General features: G+C 44.0%; 3 protein-coding genes across 4 annotated transcripts; all 3 read left to right on the forward strand.

The window, feature by feature from the left end:
* The first annotated feature begins 45 nt into the window (after positions 1–45).
* On the forward strand, positions 46–9,794 carry aldocb (aldolase C, fructose-bisphosphate, b). The gene is made up of 9 exons (XM_030100559.1): positions 46–173; positions 5,905–6,021; positions 6,770–6,981; positions 7,356–7,410; positions 7,531–7,691; positions 7,782–7,865; positions 7,986–8,160; positions 8,288–8,487; positions 8,601–9,794. The coding sequence occupies exons 2-9, from the start codon at positions 5,910–5,912 to the stop codon at positions 8,691–8,693; spliced, it is 1,092 nt and encodes a 363-aa protein (XP_029956419.1). The 5' UTR covers positions 46–173; positions 5,905–5,909; the 3' UTR covers positions 8,694–9,794.
* An 874-nt stretch (positions 9,795–10,668) lies between these two features.
* Positions 10,669–14,865, forward strand: pigs (phosphatidylinositol glycan anchor biosynthesis, class S). Its single transcript, XM_030101730.1, has 12 exons — positions 10,669–10,729; positions 11,797–11,936; positions 12,042–12,153; positions 12,231–12,320; positions 12,400–12,491; positions 12,684–12,924; positions 13,018–13,160; positions 13,249–13,363; positions 13,469–13,614; positions 13,828–13,928; positions 14,012–14,222; positions 14,304–14,865. The coding sequence occupies exons 1-12, from the start codon at positions 10,711–10,713 to the stop codon at positions 14,580–14,582; spliced, it is 1,689 nt and encodes a 562-aa protein (XP_029957590.1). The 5' UTR covers positions 10,669–10,710; the 3' UTR covers positions 14,583–14,865.
* A 520-nt stretch (positions 14,866–15,385) lies between these two features.
* On the forward strand, positions 15,386–18,845 carry srsf1b (serine and arginine rich splicing factor 1b). 2 transcript variants are annotated; one of them, XR_003932263.1, is made up of 6 exons: positions 15,386–15,435; positions 15,565–15,800; positions 16,416–16,609; positions 16,700–16,872; positions 17,190–17,942; positions 18,263–18,845. XR_003932263.1 is itself a non-coding variant. In XM_030100737.1 (5 exons), exons 2-5 carry the CDS (start codon positions 15,607–15,609, stop codon positions 17,418–17,420), a joined length of 792 nt encoding a protein of 263 aa, XP_029956597.1. In that variant the 5' UTR covers positions 15,386–15,435; positions 15,565–15,606; the 3' UTR covers positions 17,421–18,845. The 2 variants fall into 2 exon arrangements, 1 of the variants encoding a protein (XP_029956597.1); XM_030100737.1 differs by having other exon boundaries at positions 17,190–18,845.
* Positions 18,846–20,235: the final 1,390 nt, after the last annotated feature.

The raw sequence follows: 20,235 nt of genomic DNA on the forward strand, positions 1-20,235 counted from the left end.
GAGACAGCGTGATTACGTCATCTGACGCAGAGTGAACTCCCCGCCCCCTCCAGTAGGCTTTGTAAAGGGTCACGTTGCGCTGCAGCAGTGAAACAGGAGACCGCTCAGCATCCTCCCGGCTCGCAGCTCACCTGCTCTCAGTCTACTCTGTCTACTCCGACGTCCACCCGCAGGTAAGAAGAAAAACCTCCCCCCAACAGTATTACAGGTTAGGGTTCTCTGCTTCTACTGAAAATAATGATGATGAGAATGTGATGCTGATAATCTGAAGCTAACTGATTCTTCCCACCCAGTTAGCTATTATTTGATTGCTAAAGTTGTGTCGTAATAAATCTCTGTTATAGTGTACTAAAATGTAAAAATATTAAACCCTTTTCTGTTCAGAAAAGTCTCTAAAAGATGTGCAATTTTCTCGTCCTACGCAGCAGGGGAGGGTTCAGTAACGATGACCTTCACGGATGGAAGTGGGGTAGAGAAACGAGCCTGTTGCGCCCGCTTTCACTATAATTCAGTTGACGGTTGATTTTCCGTTGATTTCACACGACGAAGCGGTGATTCCGTGCGTCGCTCACGTGCTCGTGAGGCGTCAGCGGCTGGTGATGAAGAGGCGTCGTGCTCGCGAGCTCGAGCCCCGTCGGGGTGTATCTGTGCTGGAGCACGTAGACCTCTGATGTGATGCGTTGCGATGGGGGCGGGGCAGCCTCGAGACGCACGATGCAACAAATTCATTCAGCTAAAGAACGTCTCCACCAAACTAAATACATACAAGCTAACGCGTTTTCGCAGGTTTAATATATAATGGATGTTTTTAATTTAGTGTTCTCATTTCGGTAAAGCTATAATCATTGATTCACGAGTGATTGATGGAAAATCGATCGGCAATAAATCAGATTGTGGTTTAGCCATTGACTGTAGCTCATTTGAGAGCACATTGACGCAGTTCATCGGCTGCAACGTAATAAAACCCATTTTGAAAATTATGAGAATTTAAGCTGTTGGGAAGAGTAATGGAAATGTTTGGCGCTGTAATCCTGTTTTTCTCTGAACTAAATGAAACGTTATTTATGATCGACATGTCAAATCTCTGTTTTAAGCTGACAATGGTTGGGAGTGTCATCTGCACATTTTCATGAGTGTCAACTTCCTTTGAACTGTAATGCATGTGCAGCCTTGACATCTGCTGCTTCATCAGCGAGCTGCATGGGCAACAGTGCTCCTGCATGCACGGCTGCATCCAGGCCTGAAGATAGAAGCAGTCCGAGTACAGGAGCGTGCGTCAGTGCGAAGGCCTGCAGTCCCTCTGGTAATGAGATGCAGCGCAGCAAGCAGGCTTCTTAACTCTTGGGTGTAGTGCTGCCCCAAAAGAGTCATTTTGCACCTGCTGAAGCTTGTGCAGCTTGCAATGTAGAGAACCAACCAGGTAAATGGTATGACGATGCAAAAAAAGAAAAAAAAAAAATCTCCTTATTTCGCAGACACCTCCTCACCCATCTCTCCTATTACCATAACATTAATTATCAATTAGTGGCACCAGCCAGAGTTTAGGTGGATACTCAGTCCCTGCCTGCAGCCTTGTATACATTAGGCACTAGAGTATGCAAGCTTTGAATATATTTTAGTGTATTGCTTGCTTCAAGTCATGTTTGTGTTTTCTGTATCAAGTAAATCTGGGTGCAAGAAATGTCAGGCAATTTGCCCATCTTGTTTCTGTGGGTCTGCTCCACAGTGTGATCACCGTGGGCGGTAGTCACGCATGTTTTAAGGGGTTCTGAGTGACGCAGTTGGGAGTAGGCTGATAGATCTTGATGTCGCAGTGCAGAAGTGGTGTTGGCCTTCTATTGACTGACCAATGAGCAACAGGCGGAAGTGAAAATCAATGGGAAACAATATGAAGACAAAATTTAAGACAAACCTATAATTGTTGACATTCGAGTTACAGTGGATACCATACCAATTTCACTGAAACAGAATGTTTTCTCTTGAGGATCAATGCAAAGGTGCACATGTCAGAGTATGCAGTGATGTCCTTGTTCACAAGGTGCACTGCGAAGAGAATAAAATACCCTCATCACTACTATTGACACTGTCGTGATGCATAACATATGGAAGATATATTGCTGAAATGACCTGCAATAGGCAGAGGAAGACATAATTTATTAGGTTAACAGAGTACCACCTTGTTGCAAAAAAAGTTCATGTTAGCTGAATGTCCCAGCAATGATGCAATGTTTCTTTTTTTTTGGGATCTGGTGTGTGCAGTGCGGACAAAGTCAAAGAAAGAGAATTTTGCTCCTAATTGTTAGTAACTAGGCCATATCAGAGGGAAAAAATTCGAGTGACCTGTTGGGACAGCAGTTTGTAGAGGTATAAAGCTTTGCTGAAGCTTCTCATGCCCTTCGTCAGGTCAAGCACTAAATTAAGAATCAAGTGTTTGGCCCATCTCGGTGAATATGCAGTCCTTGCAGTTTAATTTTAGAACGCACTTGATTTTTATTGGCAGATTCAAGTTCAGCCTTCATACAGATGATCAAACTTCCATTTGGTGCTGTTATGGGTGCATAATGATCAACAGCCCAGCATTTGTCACGTCTGCCAGGCTCTGTCCTGCAGCACATCATTAATATCTGCATGTGAGATACAAACTAGAGGTCGGTGTTGTTGTTTTAATGTTCCCCCTGTGGATAGAGAACATTTCCTGGAGACACTGAAGAGCAGGCATGAAAATGGAAAAACACTAATCTAACCATCCTTTCAGAGTGTCTGTTGGAGGCTTCCCGTGTGATATTCACTGATGCCAGTTGTCTTCCAGCTAGGTCTGCACAATTAATCGAATTTTGATCATGATCACGATTTTGGCTGCTGCGATTAAATTTAGATGATCGTCGCGATTTTTAAATTGAAAAAACGGGCTCTGTTGCGTGTCAAATCAAGCACTTTTTTAATCCAACAATCAGCCAACCACCAGGGGGCGACCTGAGCCGTGTAGCTCCTGCTGCCTTCAGGGACACTCCGTAAAAGTAGCTGCTGATGGACGCCACTGCGGTGTATCAGTCAGCTGTTAGCTTAGCTGTTAGCCACCGATGAACTAGCTGGCTTTGAACGATTCCTTCATGCTCAAACATCAGTCGATGGAACGCATCTCAACTTCTGTACCGGTGGAAAGAAGATGTAAACGCTGAGCGTCTCGGACAGAACGGGAAAAGCTGTTATTGACGGACAGTTCAGGATGTCAGCGGCGTAGCAGCGGCTTGGAGAGAAAGAGGGAATCATTGTTCTGGTAGGTTTCATTTCTGGGTTTAGCGTGGCTGTTTACTGTTCTCTTGTTGTTTTATCTTCATCTTGTTGTTCAGTGATCATCGTGTTGCTCTCAGGGGTTAGAATGCAGCAAGTGACGGTCGCTCAGCTGTGAGGCGTTCAGGTTCCAAAGTCATAATCCGGCTCTTTTCAGAACAGAGGTCTGGTCAAACGTTTGTAAAAACTCACAGTCGGTGCGTCTATATGTTCGTTTCTAAGGGAAAGCGATCGTTCACAACATTGACATGGTTCTAAATAGTTGTTTAGATTCTAATTAAAACATCTTCAATTATGTGCGCATGCACACCTGACTTCGCTGAAGTGCTGAAGACGCACATCTTCAATTTGACACTTGTTTGTTTAAAAAAAAAAAGTGCAATAAAAAGGTATGTTTTACATAACATAATGAATAATCGTGATGAATAATCGTGATTACAATATTGACAAAAATAATCGTGATTATCATTTTGGCCTTAATCGTGCAGCCCTACTTCCAGCATATTTCTGATGGGTGTAAAAACTGAATGTCTTCTAACTGTGAAACTCTTCACAGTATTAAAGCAAACGAGTCAAACCTGCTGTGGTCATTTTAATCAACCGCAAGTCATTCATGAAAACCGGTCATGCTTGATTCTGTTAACTGAATGTTGCGTGCAAACAGTTTATTATGGTGCTTGTGTAATATCAGCATCATAACTAGGTCCATGTTCTTTTTTTGTAACTTTGCAATGTGCTTAGCTGATTGTTGCATAAAACGTTTCTTTTTGTGTTTCACAAGATTTCACAATGTTTTTTCCAGCATAAACTTCCACATGTGGAAAGTCAACGTACTTGTAGTATTAAAGCATGCAGGTCCCATACAAAAGATTGCAGATATTTGCTGAGCATGATCTTTTTGGTATGGCTGACGGTGGAGGCGAACTGAACACACACAAGCACAGTGAAGTCCCAGACATCTCGCGTGGGCTTTAAGTTTGGCCTTTATCAAGTGTAAATACTCCTCTCTGTTCACTGGAGAGTTGGCACGTAGTTGAAACTCGTGAACTCACTGTTGTCCTCGTGAGACGCATTATACCCTGCTGGCCTGACCCTGTTGAATTTCACCTGTGCTAAAATGTGGGAATTAGCACTGAGGCGTGGTGGTGTTGTGTTAACTGCACTCTGTTGGCATTGGGAGGCGTGCATGTTCTCCAACGGTTTGTTATCTCACAGCTTTAAGCTGGGGATTAACCCAGAGGATACACACAGTGTCCGGCCATAGCAAACTAGCCACAGACGGGAATCCACTTGTCCTCTGAGTCTATTGTTGAGCTGTGACCTCTTTATTTTAAGAGATTTATAGATTACAGTTGGTGTGTTCTGCAGCGTTTAAACAATTCACTCTTGTTTAGTTCAAAGTAATTTTATTTTGGAACATTGATGTGTTCGTATGTTTTCTTTGTTGTCCATTCAGTAAGGCTGTATGCAGCACAGGCCTTTGTGTGGCTTGCCTCATGGCCTCTAAAGCTGACCCCATAGCTTCCACCCATCGAACTGCTTCATCTATAGCCGATCCATTATTGTGGCACATAACAGAGTGCTTTAGATGCTGCGAACAAAAGCCTGTGAGAAGTGACGTGGCTTGGCGAGAGCGGTGCAGTCAACCAGAAGGACAAATCACAGCTTGTTCCCGTGCACGCTCCACATTCGTGGGCGTGATGTGTTTTCGGGATGTGTGGGAGTGGGAGCTTGCAAATCCTGTGTATGCTCATCTTGTGTGCACGCAGACGAAATGATTTATAGCCGCTGTGCTGCACCAGTTAGCCACACTTTGTGGTTAAAAACATGAGAACAAGTAATGCATCGGTCAAAGCCAAAGTAGAAGGTGTTTATATGTGCAGTTCAGTAAAAGGGGGGGTATACTGACATCTGGGAGAAAAAGAGAAGGCGGAGTGTTGCTGAGGAGAGAGAAACGAGCCGCACAGCATCCAGTCCTGCAGCTATAATGAGCGCTGCCAATGGAGTCTATAGGAGAGCTGTTGCGTAATCTTCTGTGGCTCGGGAGGGGAGGGGAGGGCTTATGTAACTGCTTATTTACGGCAGAGCGAGGAAAAGGGACAGGGTGATCTGCTCTGGAGCTTGCGTGCGGTTCAGCATGTCATGAAGACGTGGATGCTGCCACCAAACGGTTTCTGTGTGACTGACACCATACTATACCAAAGATGGTTCTAATCCTGCACAAGCCCTTACCGGGTATGAGGAAGGTTGTTTTTTTTTTTTTAGTTACACAATGAACTATTGTACTGAACATAAACAGCAAATCTTCCTCATTTTCTCTGAGGAAGAAGGAAGTAATTCCTCTCCTTAGTTTACCCCCCCCCCCCCCCCCCCCCCCCCCCCCCACATCTGATATGCATGCTGCGTCCTTGCATTGTGACTTTTAGGTCATGCAGGTGGTTTTGTGTTTTCGCTCCTCCTCCTTTCCCCCACTGAGCCGAACCCATTGCTGTTGTTAGGTAGCCATGTTGCATAAACAATAGAAGGACTCTCAGGGTGAGGCCAGGACTGGGCGTTCGTCCAGGTCGACACACAATGAAACACTGTGGCCCTCTCTCTCTCTCTCTCTTTCAGCCATCATGACTCACCAGTACCCCGCTCTGACTCCTGAGCAGAAGAAGGACCTGCAGGACATCGCTCTGAGGATAGTGGCTCCAGGGAAAGGCATCCTTGCAGCTGATGAGTCCACCGGTATGTGTGTGTGACAACATGGGATTATTTATCCCCAAAGGATGTCAGTTATAAACCTCAATATCATTATATTCCATATCACGAACATTATATGGAATATTCCTCAGTATCTTAGAATTCTTGTGTGATGTGAATCTATATTCCCATTATTGAATAAATCATCTTCAGTCAGCACGATGCACATGTCTTTTAACATAAATATGGTTTTATCTGTGACATTGCAAAGTGATTAATAAATTACCCAATTTCCCAAATGAAATCCTTATGTTTTGTTTCAGAATGTCACAATGGTGTGGCTCAAATATTTCATTATAATAATTATTAAAAAAGGAAACATCAAACTCTCCATTCAGAAATGTCTCCACAGTAAGGCAACCTGAGAAACGATGTAATTAAATTGTTGGTAAAATAATCTTCTGGACTAATTAAAGTGATCATTTAAATGTTTCTTTTCACAGTATTAATTCATATTACAGTAATTCCTCTCATATTTAAAGTAAAGTAATAAGATGAATCCATAATGAAAACGTCCATTTTGATTTATTCCCGTGTGACAGCAGAGAGTGAGAAATTGACTTTCAAATGGAAGAAACGCCAATAACCACTTTAAAGCAGCTGACATTAAACACATAACTAATGTTTCTATTAAAAATGAAAAGCAGCATCTTAACCTCTATTTGAACACGGTTCATTTTGTACACATGAGTGAATTCTTGGTGTGAACGGCGCATCTGCCTTTCGTCTCCAGGGAGCATGGCCAAGCGCTTGAACCCCATTGGGGTTGAGAACACAGAGGAGAACCGGCGCCGCTACCGCCAGCTGCTCTTCACCGCCGACCAGCGCATCGACAACTGCATCGGCGGAGTCATCTTCTTCCACGAAACCCTCTACCAGAACACAGACGACGGCACTAACTTTGCCAAGCTCATCAAGGACCGCGGCATCGTTGTGGGCATCAAGGTACAAAATGTCCAAGTTCCGCCAATACTAGAATGTCTGTGATGAGGGAAAAATAGATTTCAGTAAGATTTGAATTCATTTAGTCATCTCTCTGATTGATAACTTGCAACAGCGTTTTGTGTCATCTGCTCACGTAACCTGTGCTGCACTGTCAAGTCTTTTTAAAATAACTTTGACATTTTGCCAAGTAAAACTATAAACTACCCCAAAACAATAACCTAATGTCAGCATGTTTAGATAAACAGAGCCGCTCACCCGGAACGGCAGAGCAGGTTTTGAGGATAAACTGGGCTAAAGGTTGTTCATTCAGGAAGCGTGAAGTCAGCGAAAAGCCAACTGCTTTGTCACATTTGTCCTGTTTTCTCTCCTCACAGGTCGACAAGGGTGTCGTGCCCCTGGCCGGGACAAATGGAGAGACCACCACTCAGGGTAGGAAGCACGTGAAACACACTCTGAAACAGATCAGGTTCAGCTTTGATCAACACCAAATGTCCAATCATTCCAAAAACCTTGATGGATCGTATTCCTCTGTGTTTTTACCATGCGTAGGCCTGGACGGGCTGTCTGAGCGCTGCGCGCAGTACAAGAAGGACGGCGCCGACTTCGCCAAGTGGCGCTGTGTGCTGAAGATCAGCGAGACCACTCCATCCGAGCTGGCCATCTTTGAGAACGCTAATGTCCTGGCGCGATATGCCAGCATCTGCCAGCAGGTTGGTGTGACATTACAGAGACTTCCATTATATCTAACTTATCTCTAAAATTAGAGGTTTTATTTTAATATTTTCTTTCCTGTCTCTTAGAATGGAATTGTACCAATTGTGGAGCCTGAGATCCTTCCCGATGGTGACCATGACCTGAAGCGTTGCCAGTACGTCACTGAGAAGGTACTGCAGTCATACGTTTAACTGAAATCACAATGTCAACCCCATAGATTTTACAGTTTTCAAAGTTAGCTCTTGCTTCCAAAGTTGTGACTCCTGCACCTCTCCATCTGCTGCCCCCAGGTCCTAGCTGCAGTTTACAAGGCTCTGTCAGATCACCACGTGTACTTGGAGGGCACACTGCTGAAGCCCAACATGGTCACGGCTGGACACTCCTGCCCCAACAAGTACAGCAGCGAGGAAATCGCCATGGCCACCGTCACTGCCCTGCGCCGCACCGTGCCTCCTGCCGTCACAGGTCAGACACGCACACGTGCATGGACAGCAGTGTGCCTGGAGAAAGCACATTTATTTAACCGTTGTTCAACCTTTTTGAGACCTTTTGGATTTTAACGTGTTTATTTCCTTGTTCTTTTTTTCCTCAGGAGTGACATTCCTGTCTGGCGGTCAGTCTGAAGAGGAGGCCAGCGTGAACCTTAATTCCATCAACAACTGTCCACTCGCCAAGCCCTGGGCCCTCACTTTCTCCTACGGCCGTGCCCTGCAGGCCTCTGCACTCAACGCATGGAAAGGAGAACTGAGCAATGAGAAGGCGGCCACTGAGGAGTTCATCAAGCGTGCCGAGGTCAGAAAACCCCAACAAGACACCGAGCATCTGCTCACAACTGTAAAACATAAAAACCGTTCTTTACTCATAAGGCTTTTTGCTTTTTTTTTGTGTGTGTGTCTCATTTGTAGGCAAACGGCTTGGCTGCTCTCGGCAAATATGAGTCTTCTGGAACTGCCGGTGCTGCTGGGAAATCCCTCTACGTGGCTAATCATGCCTACTAAGCATGGACCTGCCACATGCAACGTCGGCCTAGTTCTAGTCTTATATCTGCTCTGCTATTCCCTCTCACTCTTCCATCAGTCACATGCCTGTGCTGCCTACGATACTTTAGTTATTAAAATGACAACAGATAAATGTTGCGGGAGACAAAATGCAAAATGATGGTATTAAAGGGAACGGGCTTGGTTTTTTTTTTTTTCTTCTTGTTTTTCTATCGGATCAAACAAATCAAAATGGCTTAGACAATTTCTGATTGAGGTGTTGAGTTTTGCTGTATGTGTAGCTGTTATCGGGGTGAGATGTGGTAAGTTAGTGGCTGAGTAAAAGTTGACAGTACACCAGGCTAATCAGTCAAGTGTTCATTTAATTCCTCTTATGTCCCAACTTTAGATTTCTTCCTTCCATGAATCACTCCAAAGCAGGCCAAGTCAGCATGTGTGTGTGTGTGTGTGTCTCGGTGTTTCGCTTCTATCAGAACACATTGTTGGCTCATTGTGAATCGCTATACTAACATCAGCAACGACAGTGGGACCAACCGATGACCAGTGGTAGCAGTACATCTGTTTAATGGGCAAAACGGCAAGACGCGCATAGTGAGGGTTTTTTTGGATTGTGGAGGATTTAGAGGGAAAACGCAGAGAGCTGGTTGTGCTTTAAGAACACAGTAGCACTTGGAGAAGTCGGTACTGTAACATGCCACTGCACACACGTAACAATTCATCTTAATCTTTATGTTCTGATGCCCCTTATCACCATTATACCGGAAAAAATGAACATCTTGTGTGTCTGTTCTCAGTATAACATTAGCTTTAAATTACAACCAGTAATTACTGTATTCAGTTGTGTGAAGTTGTCAATATTATGTGATGTTTGTGTGTCAACCCCCCTCCCCACCCTCCCCTTACTGATTCCCCACTGCCTGCCCCCCCCCTCTCGGGAAGATCAGATGAGTTTCAGCTGACGGTACGGACCAACATGTGGGGCGGCGAGCTGGGAGGAAACAGTCACTGCTGTATTGGACTACTGTGACGTTTGTGATGTTAATATTGGTGTTGAAGCACTTGGTGTGTCAAATAGTGCAGAAAAATAAACTAAAAGAAACATCAAGGAAAGTGTCTGTGTTGTCATTGGTGTGTTTTGTGTCAGATTTATTTATAGCCAGTGAAAATACAACATCAATTCAAATTGATGCTGAGTGAATTTAGCAGTGTCTGCCTCATACTGCCTTTAAATCCTCATGGTGACTGCATGTTAGTGGAGTGTCATTAGTCTTCCTGAGCCGTGATAACAAAGTCCTCAGTATTTGAGCCTGTTTGAAGGCCTTTCTCCAAAAAGATTGTATGTTCTCTCAGTATTTGTAGTTTTTTTCTCTGGATAATCTGGTTTCCCCTGAGATACTTGTAAGGAGATTTGACAGCTTTAAATTTCCTGTAGGTGTGAGTAGAATAGAAGATCGACGGACATCCTACTGCAGTTTCTTTGCTGGGGTCCTTATAGTTGCTGGTAACTGATGAGCACCTATAAATAAAAGTGCTCCAGTGTGCACAGTAACACCTGGTTGAAATAACCACACAGGGGCGTGCTCAGGTGGGTAAGTAGGTTGAAATGATTAAAGATGAAACTTCCAGTGTTGCACCGTGTTGTGTTTTTCGACAGCCTCATGTAAATGCTCCTAATTAATGATACAGTAATGATGAACTGGATGAATTTAGCAGGTGCTTCAGGAAAAAGAATCACGTGGGGCTCACGTACGTCTGTGCGTTAGATATATTCACTGGGAGAGGCCGACGGACACTGTCCGTCCCTGTCTGACAGACAGCAGTGTTCCAAAATAGGTGCTTGTCAAGCCTCATGGTTGTGTCTACTTTTATTAGATTTTGCTCATATTTATGAGTTACAGCTACATTGTCGTACTAACTTGCACTTGCCTGTTTTTTTAAGATACTACGTAAGGACGGTAGTCATGTGACACCAGGCGGGGTTGGTTGCAGAAACAAGCGCACCCATTTGTTAGCAGGAATGGCTACCACGGAAGTGGGTGAGTAGCTTCAGAACTGAATTAAATAAAGGTATTTTACTGAGAAAGGTGGTGATATGAACGTGTGGCAGTTTGGAGAGTGTTTCATCTCATGCAGCAGATATAGCGATTCGGCGCAGAGCTCCTGTTTTGGCCGTTTTGTGGCTCCTGAGGCTAAATGCTAACAGCTAGCTTCAGAGATGCTGCAGTGTTTCCTCCTTCTCATACCTTATAATCTTATATTCCATTAAATTACTGTCAGACCGTGGCATTATTTCAATCATTAGTAAATTTAGGCAGCATAAATGTCACATCTAATATAATCTGGTCTGTATATCTGTAAAGCTAAACTAGATGTGAAGCAATGTGGTAGTGAATGAAGTGGTATCAGAGGGTGGGACAGTGTTTCATATGGATTCGTCAAGTATTTGGAAGTGACACGATTTACTATTACAAGATACAAAGTAAAGTATTTATCTTACTCTGACTTATTTTAGCAGAATATCTTCATAAACGGTTGAACATCAGCAATAAAAATCTGGGAATATAACTATTAAAACTGGAAGAATAGTATTCAGTGGCCATTTATTGAAATGCCAGTAACATGACTGTGCTTAAAATGAGCCTTTCAGAGGGACAGAATCTCATCAAAGTGAAGGGAAGTAGTAAAAAGTGCGTATGATCAACAATATCTGAATAATATGAGAATGTTATGGACAAATAAATAGCTAAATTTCACTTTTCATTTCTGTCAATTCATGTATAGAATTCTCAGTTTTGATCAAAAATATCAAACTATTATTTCCAAAAAGACAGTCCAAAAAATAATTAAATATTTATTACCGAACATTTGATGCATATCTTCACGGTGTATAATTTCAGATCAGATTTATAGTAATTTTGATGTGTTCTTCAAAATTACCAAACACTTTTCAGAAATGTTTCTGGGCTCACAGAAATAGTGAATGGAGTTTTCCACAATTATGTAGATAACATGTTTAATGGAGAGTGAAATCAGCAGTTTAATCACAATTTTACTCAGCAGCCAGACAGTAACACTGTTTGTGTGTGTGTGTTTGTTGTCTCAGAGCGTCGACGAGGCCAGCTCGCTGCTCTCTCCATAGCGGTCGTGGTCATCATTGTGGGAGTCCCTCTGTGGTGGCGAACAACTGAAACGTACCGCGCGTGGCTGCCTGTCAGTCAGATCAATGAACTGGCTAAACTGCAGGTTTGATTATACTCTGATTGACTTCACATCTTGCACTTTATGTGAAATTTATCTTCTTTAATCTGTTTACCAATTTCTCATTCCCCTCATTGTGTTTTATTCCAGCTTCAGCTGAGTGCTGATGTGGAGGTTGTGTTTGCACGTGGCACCGTCACTCCGGAACAGCAGAAGAAAATCCCCCTGACACAGACACAGGATGAAGAACATGGAGTAGACGGTGATTTAATAACGATCCTCATGACCCTCGATTACACAATAGGCAGCCTCTGAACTCGTCAAATCTTCTGTTTCCAGAGGACACCGCTTTGAGGTACCGGTATGAAACAAAATACCGCACGGCTACAATCATGGAGGAGGACGCACTGAACCAGCCCACTGCTGCAGGTGAGCTGCTGGTTCAGTGAAGCATTCAGATTTTAACATCTCCTTTCTAAAAAGCAGTGATTTTGATTTCTCTCTGTAGAAGCAGATCTGTCTCTGCTCACGCTCAGTGAGAGCCCGTGTGGATCTTTGGTCGTTTACATTATTCCACAGTCTTCTTCGCTGCTGCCTGAGGTTTGAGTTCCTCATTTTTTAACATTCTGTAGTGGACTTCTGATCATTTTGATATTCTTTCTTTCATACATGTGTTTGGCCTGTGTAATAAAGTGTTGCCGTTACATTGAAAACATTCAATAAATAAGTTCATTGCTGCTTTGCATCTCCAGTACTCAGGAGGCTCCTATCACTTTCCTTCATGACTTTCAGGACGTTAACGTGTACGTCGGTCAACGCCGGACGGCCCTCTTGCGAATGGGCCCCCAGATGAGAGTCGGCAAGACGCTGGAACAACTCCTGGCTCACCTGGAGCCTCGGATCAAGCAGGTGCTGCAGGTGATGTCGTTCAGCCACGCCGACATCACGGCTGCGCTCAGCGACCGAGTCCGGTTCAGTCCCGACAGCAAGGAGAGCATCGCTGACAGCATGAGGGCCTTCAAATCCAGTCCAGGTTAGTTCCTCTTTCATCCAAAAAATGTATTTCTGTTCTAATCTGTCTGTGCGTCACCCCTGCAGATTATTTATCTTTTCTTGTCTCCGTTAGGTTATGAGATAACCTTCAGTCTGTTGAACCCCGACCCAAAGTCACACCGGCTGCACTGGGATATCGAAGGCGCTGTGGAAACGTACATCCAGCCTTTACTGACCAAACTGTCCCCTGTGGCAAACTTCAGTCTGGACTCTCAGGTATTGTGGCCGTTAATCTGCCACATTGATGTGCTATGTTTAAATTTTCAGCTTCTTTAGCGTTTTTTTGCTCATCTCCGTTTTAAAGACCTTGCACTATGCCATGCTCGGTGTCAACCCACGCTTCGACAGCAGCCGCAGCGCCTACACCCTCAATGCTGACAGTCTTGCTCACGTCATCAACCCGGTGGAAGCTCGACTTGGTAAAAATCTCCCTTCTTCAAAGCAACTATTGGTTGAAGAAACATGATTTCATTTTTATTCTATTTACAAAAGCTGCTTTTTTTGTTTGTTTTTTTTATTTCCAGGCTCTAATGCTGCGTCTTCCAACCCGGTGTTGAATTTTCTTTTGTACGTCCCCGATGCCAACCATTCGCCCCTTTACATCCATGACCGCCATAAACAGGAAGTGCGCACTAATGCGTTTCACTCCCCGCGATGGGGTGGAATCATGGTAAGATCAACAAAGTGATTGCCATTTGACAGTTTTGAGCATTTCTGATTCATTTTATTAAATTAATAAATTAGAAAGTAACCGTAGAAATCAATAATGAGTCTGAAAGCGTTGATTTCCATCAAGAAGACCTTTGAGACATTTTCCAGTGGCGAAGAGGATGATTTCAGCCCATAACGCCATGCTGTTTTTTTTTTTTTGTTTTTTTTGTAGGTTTATAATGTTAATGGTTTCTATGGGCCAGAGCCTCAGTTCCCGGTGGACATTAATATTAACATGGCCAAAGTCATGGGAGTCTTCCTCGCACAGCTTCGGTAAGCGCTCAGTTTCTAAACGGTAGCCGTCCTTCAGCTGGAGACCTGAGCCGACACACCTTGTGCTGTGTGTGATTCCTCAGGCTGCTGCTGGGCGTGCAGTCGTCGTCGCCTCCCTCAGACTTCCTGATAGCGCCGTGTGGGAGCGCAGGACTGGCTGACTGGGAGCTGGACCGCCTCATGTGGAGTCGCAGTGTGGAAAACGTAGCTACGGCCACCACCACCATCACCTCTCTGGCACAGCTGCTGGACCAGATCGGAAACATTGTGATTAATGACAACATTGCCCAACAGGTGAGTAATATTTAGAGCTGTATCTGTGCTGCTTTTCAGCCACAGCACCAAACCAAAACATTTTCTGCTCCTGCCACTCAGGTGTCCAGTGCCGTCACGTCCCTGCAGCTGGCCGTGGGCGAGCTGGAGGCCGGGAACCTCGGCTTTGCTCTCCAGTACAGCAAGGAAGCCATCTTGGCGTCAGAGAAAGCCTTCTTCGACCCCTCGCTCCTCCACCTCCTTTACTTTCCCGACGACCAGAAGTTTGCCATCTACATCCCGCTCTTCCTGCCCATGTGTGTGCCTATCCTGCTGTCCCTGCTCAAGATAGTGTCAGAGGCCAGACAGAGGCGCAGAGAAAAACAAGCCAAAAAGGACTAAAGCATGAGGAAAAGGGGGCATGACAAACAAAGAATGAACTAAATTCATGGACTTGATCTTTAAGGCATAATGGAGGGTTTCTTTGAAGGTGATGGGAATTTGAAGTTTTTTTTTTTTGTTTTTTTTTTTTTGCTGTCTTTGTCTGAGGATTTATGCTTCTTTTCTTTTCAGATTTTAATGAATGGCTGCTATGACGGTGTCGCACTGTACAGTTGAAAGCTTGAATTGTAAATGTGTACAAGTTTTATATTTGTGTATGCCATTTTAAGTTATTAAGAAAATAAAAACTAAAGATGATTATGTGCCATTACTTTTTATGTTCAGAAACATAGGTCAACCTTCACCAAATGTAAGTAGGAGGCTACTTTATGTATTTTGTTTTGTTTCATCTTTGTTTTTTTATCCATCCATACATCGTCTGTGTAGCTTACTCCTGTGCACAGGGTAATGGAGCCAATCCCAGCTGACAGTGGGTGAGAACAGGGTGCAGTTTATGTCCCTGGATTTTTCCCACAGTCTTAAATCATGTTTGTGAGGTAAATGGGTGACACTAATGCTTATTGTGATGAGTTAGGCTGGTTTCGCACCTGGATAATTTCTTAGTGTGTGTGTTAAGGTCTGAGTTTGACTCATGATGCATTCAACCGTAATCATCTTTTTTAGTTTCTGTGGTATTTAAGTTCTTCGGTGGGATTTTCTGACCAGATCCATGCCCCGTGGTGACTCAGTGTTGCAGCAGTATGTCCCCTCGCTCGCCAGCAGAGGGCGCTGTGTGCAGACTTAAAGGTTGTTGCACGCGCTCCCACCGCTGAAGAAGACCGCGTGCTTCTTTGCAGGGTGAATTTAGCTTCTGGTAAGCCACTGCTTGTTTTGTAACTTAATACCTCGTAAAGCTCCATTTTATGTAACTACACGCTGTATAACGTGAAGTTTATCGTGTAACTGCTACATTTAATCCGTTGATCCTCCTTCTTTTCTTCAGGACGAGGTTTGCTAGTAGCCACCCCGCTAATTCTTCGCCATCATGTCCGTCGGAGGTCTCATTCGAGGTCCGGCTGGGAGCAACGATTGTCGGATATACGTCGGGAATCTGCCCCCGGACATCCGATCGAAGGATGTCGAAGATTTGTTTTACAAATACGGATTAATCCGAGACATCGATCTGAAGAACCGCAGAGGAGGACCTCCGTTTGCCTTTGTGCAGTTCGAGGACCCGAGGTGAGCCGCGGCGTCCCGCCACGTCCCCCTTCCCCCCCGCAGGCAGCGGGAACATCCAAAACTCTCCTCAGATACGATCTAACGCGCATCGATATAGTCAAATGCATATCAGTGAAGGTGTTTTCCCAGAGGATTATGGATATATTGGCGTAACTGCTGTTTCTTGGAGTCATATGTGGCTCCGGGATGTGTTTGAGGCCTGCATTAGCTCAGATGCGTTCAGCTAAAGCCGCCCGAGTTTCACTTTTTCCCTCTCATCGGTTTCTAAATCACTTTCCGTTAGGGAAGATTTCTACTTAAATTTGACTCATGGATCAGTAGGACAGGGTCTCATGCTGCGTTAAAGTTGTACCCGGGTTAAAGATGACTTTGAATTTACATAAAAGCAGTTTACACAAAGGTCTGGACCGGAGGCTGCTTTAAATTCCAACAAATATCAGGCTTACCGGTGAAGTTTCTGAAAATGTTTCTGATCACTGCTTAAGGATTAGCGCCGCCAACCCTAATTAGGTGATCTTTTTTTTTTGTGCAGCACAATTAAGTCATTAAAGCCTTAACTTTCTTCTCACTCTGCGTTTGTTATGATGTTGCATAATCTCTGCCTGGATCTTACAGGGATGCTGAGGATGCAGTCTACGGGCGTGATGGCTATGACTATGATGGCTACCGGCTGCGTGTTGAATTCCCAAGAAGCGGACGCGGAGGGGGTGGGGGAGGCGGTGGCGGCGGTGGGGTTGGGCCAATGGGACCACCGAGGGGGAGGTATGGTCCCCCCTCTCGGCGCTCAGAGTACAGGGTTATTGTGTCAGGTGAGTGTCATTTTGTCTCCGAATCTTCAGCGATTGTTGGCTTGTGTTCAGCCGGATGTAAGGATCTTTCTCCCTCGTGTCTCCCGTCAGGTCTTCCTCCTAGCGGGAGCTGGCAGGATCTGAAGGACCACATGCGAGAGGCAGGTGATGTATGTTATGCTGATGTGTACCGCGATGGCACTGGAGTTGTGGAATTTGTACGCAAGGAAGACATGACCTACGCTGTCCGTAAACTGGATAATACCAAGTTTCGCTCTCATGAGGTGGGTAAATGATCTCTGCAGTAGGACTTATTAATAGGAAATAACAGATGGGCTGAGGTGGAAACTACTGGGGAAGTCAAACTCGACTGTCAGTTTATGACTATTGAAATGCCGCTCATTAATATATTGCATACAGGTTGTAGTTCACCTTTTTTGTCGTGCTATTTGTGATGCAATTTGTCTTGATTGGAACATATTTCCAGAAATGTAAGTATTATTAAATGCTGATGTACCTGGTTTGTGCATCGGTGTCATGCAGCAAGTTTGCTCATGTAAATGAGGAGCTGGTTAGAAGTGTGTGTGTCTGTGTGTTTTAGGGTGAGACAGCCTACATCCGCGTGAAGACGGACGGGCCTCGCAGCCCCAGCTACGGCCGCTCCCGCTCTCGCTCTCGCTCCCGCAGCCGCAGCAGGAGCCGGAGCAAAAGCGGCTCTCGCAGCTGCTCTCCGCGGCGCAACAGAGGATCTCCACGTTATTCTCCTCGGCGCTCGCGCTCCAACTCCCGGTCTCGCTCCCGGTCCCGGTCCCGGTCCCGCTCTCGCACATAGACCCAGCTGAGCTTTAACAAACGTGACGTTGTTCTTCAGAGAAGATGGGAAGCTTCACGTCACTTAGTGAATTCTGAAGACTCACCTGGAATCATCTCATGTGTCACGTGTGTTCGCTGTCATGTTCTGTTCTTCCCTCTAAGTTTTTGTTGCAGTTTATTTTTTTTGGTTCTAATTTTTGCAAAACGTACATTGGGTCTTCCTTATTGATCCACCTTCACGTTGTTTTTTCCCCTCTTTCCCTCCTACCCCAAATCTTTGTTCCCTTTACCCCCCACCCCCCCCCCCCCACCCCTTTGTGTCTTTCCTCTCTCGTCATTGTTGAATGTTGTGTGGTTGGTTTGATTTTCAGATTTTTTTTTTGTTCTTTTTCTTTTACTTCTTTCAAACATGTATTCTGTCCTTTTGACCTTCTTGTGTTTCTCTGTACAGTTCAGAGGAACAGGATAGGATGGGATCAGAGGAATCAGTTCATATTAGGATAAACAGGAGGAGGAGGAGGAGTCAAATGTGGCACCAATGGTATGATGGCTGTGCCTTGTCAACTGTGAAATCTGCATTATTAGGCATTTCTAATATACACTTACCATTTGAGTACCCTGGTTGAATGTTTTCAGTAGTACCACTCTTCATGTGGTAGCCCAAAGCTTTCTTATCTTTAATTATCCAAGCTAACTTGGTTGTATTTTGGAGCTTGATTATAGTCGGTGTCCCTTATTTTTATTTTTTTTTCTCAGATTAAACACCCTGGTAGCTGCATTTTACTGATATTTCTTGAAGTATCTTGTGAAGGTGTGATTCTAACTCGCCTCCTTCTCTTTGATTCTGCTGGTATTCTGAAGGTTTGGACTGGGCTCAGTGTCTCACCATTCCGGAGCCGGATCACGATTCAGGATCAGATTAGGATTAGGCTTCAGGATGGATACATGGAGCCCGCCACCTGGCCCTGTCCACATTACCTCCCCCCGTCAAACTGGAAACATTTTAGTAAGATACTCAAAAAAAATTGGCCGATGAAATTTTCCAAATTGCTTTTTCTACCGTTTGGCGTGGAACCTCAGAGACGTAATCGCTGATGGCTCAGTGACCAGGAATTATTTTTCAAATTTTTGTTTTTGAAATTACAACTTAAAACAAGCGCAAAGCTCGGATGAAATCCAGGAGGAGGGCTGGGAGGTGCAGGATGGATCCACACGCGTAAGGAGAGTGGTAAATAGTGGGGCAACATTAACGGTGGCGGAGGGAGGGAGGGAGGGCGATCTGGGAGGCAACGAGGGAGTGTGTCCTTAATGTGGTTTGTATCTTTTTTCATAGGTCAGTCTTTTCCAATGTTAACTGGGTTCTGATTTTCTTACATATAATCTTCAGTATTTGAAAGCTTTATTCTCTTTTAATAAAATGTTGGGGAAAAAAACGAGCGATTTGAGTTGTTTGTTTCACTTACTAAGCCCCCCTCCACCCACAGTACATGGATGTCTAGATGCTGTTCAAGAATTGGTCAGATGTTGGCCAAGATCTGAACATTACTGCTAAACGGCCAATCACATTGCAGCATCCCAATCTAGAAATCCAGATGAGCGTTGTTACTCTCAAATGTTCTGGCATTTTCAAAACTGCTGATCGGCTTTGTTTTTTTTTTTGTTTTTTTTTGTCTTTAGAGTGATCTGAATGAATGAAAATAAACAATTCAATTATCTTGCCCAAAAACATTTCTTATTGATATAGCTAGTTATACAAGTAAAAGATGAAACACTAGGAATACAAACATGTCAAAGGCATAAAAGCAATTGCATAGTATAGCACCTCCCTTCAATATAATTTTAATGAAATTAAATCAAGTCTTAAATGCAAGTTGACACACCAAAAATGTGCTCATTGAAAAGAGCTTTGATAAATAATTGAGATCGTGAAGTATTGTGTATTGTGATGGTGTGTGTCCTGTCGGGGTGTAGCTACTGTCCATCAATGGTACAGATGGATGAAGAGAGGTGGGACAGGTTTCAGCACCATGGAGAGAGACCAGGCTGCAGTGGTGTGAGTGATTCAGCACAATGTTTAAAATAACAGTTTCCCATCTTGTGATATTTTGTGATGTTCTTTAAAAACAAAAAAAAAGGTAAATCATTGAGACACTACCGCTAAACCATTTTTTTTCCATAAATATTGACTTCAGTTAAAAAGCATGGAATATCACAACTCAAAAAAATATTTTTTTTCTTATTTTCACAATGCATAAAGTAAAATGAGATCAACATGAAGCAAAAAGGAGTTGAAGTGTTTCAAAATCAGCAGTACATAAACAGATGCAGTCAAAAGAAGACAAGATGCCAATCTTTAACAGGGAAGTGAGCTCATGTGTATTTACAGTTGAAGTCACCGTCCCTCATCATTTGATGAGACTGAAAGGACAAACTTAATGTCAAACTGCACATACAAACCACTCAACAGCAATGAGACATGACTGTAAAACCAAACAAAAAAAGTGATATGTTAGTGTGAGAGAGGCACTTCACTCATATGGAAATTGTGGATTTAGTGAAGCACATTTCTGTCTTAAATGTCAGATTCACCATAAAGTGTCCTCTTTATCTCCTCTTTTTTACTCATCCTTGTTTTCTTGGGTGGAGCCACAGAATAGGTATTTCACTGAAGGGCGACAGGCTCTCATCCTGTCTTGATCAGGTTTATAATCATAAAATATGCAGCGCGTGTTCACAAAAGCGACCCACCGACGCAGCCGGTCACCTGTATCGATCCTCTGACGCAGCCAATCACCTGTATCGATCCTCTGACGCAGCCAATCACCTGTATCGAT

This window comes from Salarias fasciatus, chromosome 10 (assembly GCF_902148845.1).
Source record: "Salarias fasciatus chromosome 10, fSalaFa1.1, whole genome shotgun sequence".
Classification (NCBI taxonomy): domain Eukaryota; kingdom Metazoa; phylum Chordata; class Actinopteri; order Blenniiformes; family Blenniidae; genus Salarias; species Salarias fasciatus.

Bases quoted from the DNA above. Each gene is read 5' to 3' on its own strand.
- aldocb (XM_030100559.1), top strand. From the start codon at position 5,910: ATGACTCACCAGTACCCCGCTCTGACTCCTGAGCAGAAGAAGGACCTG. The intron at 7,411-7,530 runs GTAGGAAGCACG...TACCATGCGTAG, and splicing joins TGGAGAGACCACCACTCAGG to GCCTGGACGGGCTGTCTGAG. The intron at 7,866-7,985 runs GTACTGCAGTCA...TGCTGCCCCCAG, and splicing joins GCCAGTACGTCACTGAGAAG to GTCCTAGCTGCAGTTTACAA.
- srsf1b (XM_030100737.1), top strand. From the start codon at position 15,607: ATGTCCGTCGGAGGTCTCATTCGAGGTCCGGCTGGGAGCAACGATTGT. The intron at 15,801-16,415 runs GTGAGCCGCGGC...TGGATCTTACAG, and splicing joins GTGCAGTTCGAGGACCCGAG to GGATGCTGAGGATGCAGTCT. The intron at 16,610-16,699 runs GTGAGTGTCATT...GTCTCCCGTCAG, and splicing joins GTACAGGGTTATTGTGTCAG to GTCTTCCTCCTAGCGGGAGC.
- pigs (XM_030101730.1), top strand. The intron at 12,492-12,683 runs GTTTGAGTTCCT...CATGACTTTCAG, and splicing joins CTTCTTCGCTGCTGCCTGAG to GACGTTAACGTGTACGTCGG. The intron at 13,161-13,248 runs GTATTGTGGCCG...TCCGTTTTAAAG, and splicing joins ACTTCAGTCTGGACTCTCAG to ACCTTGCACTATGCCATGCT.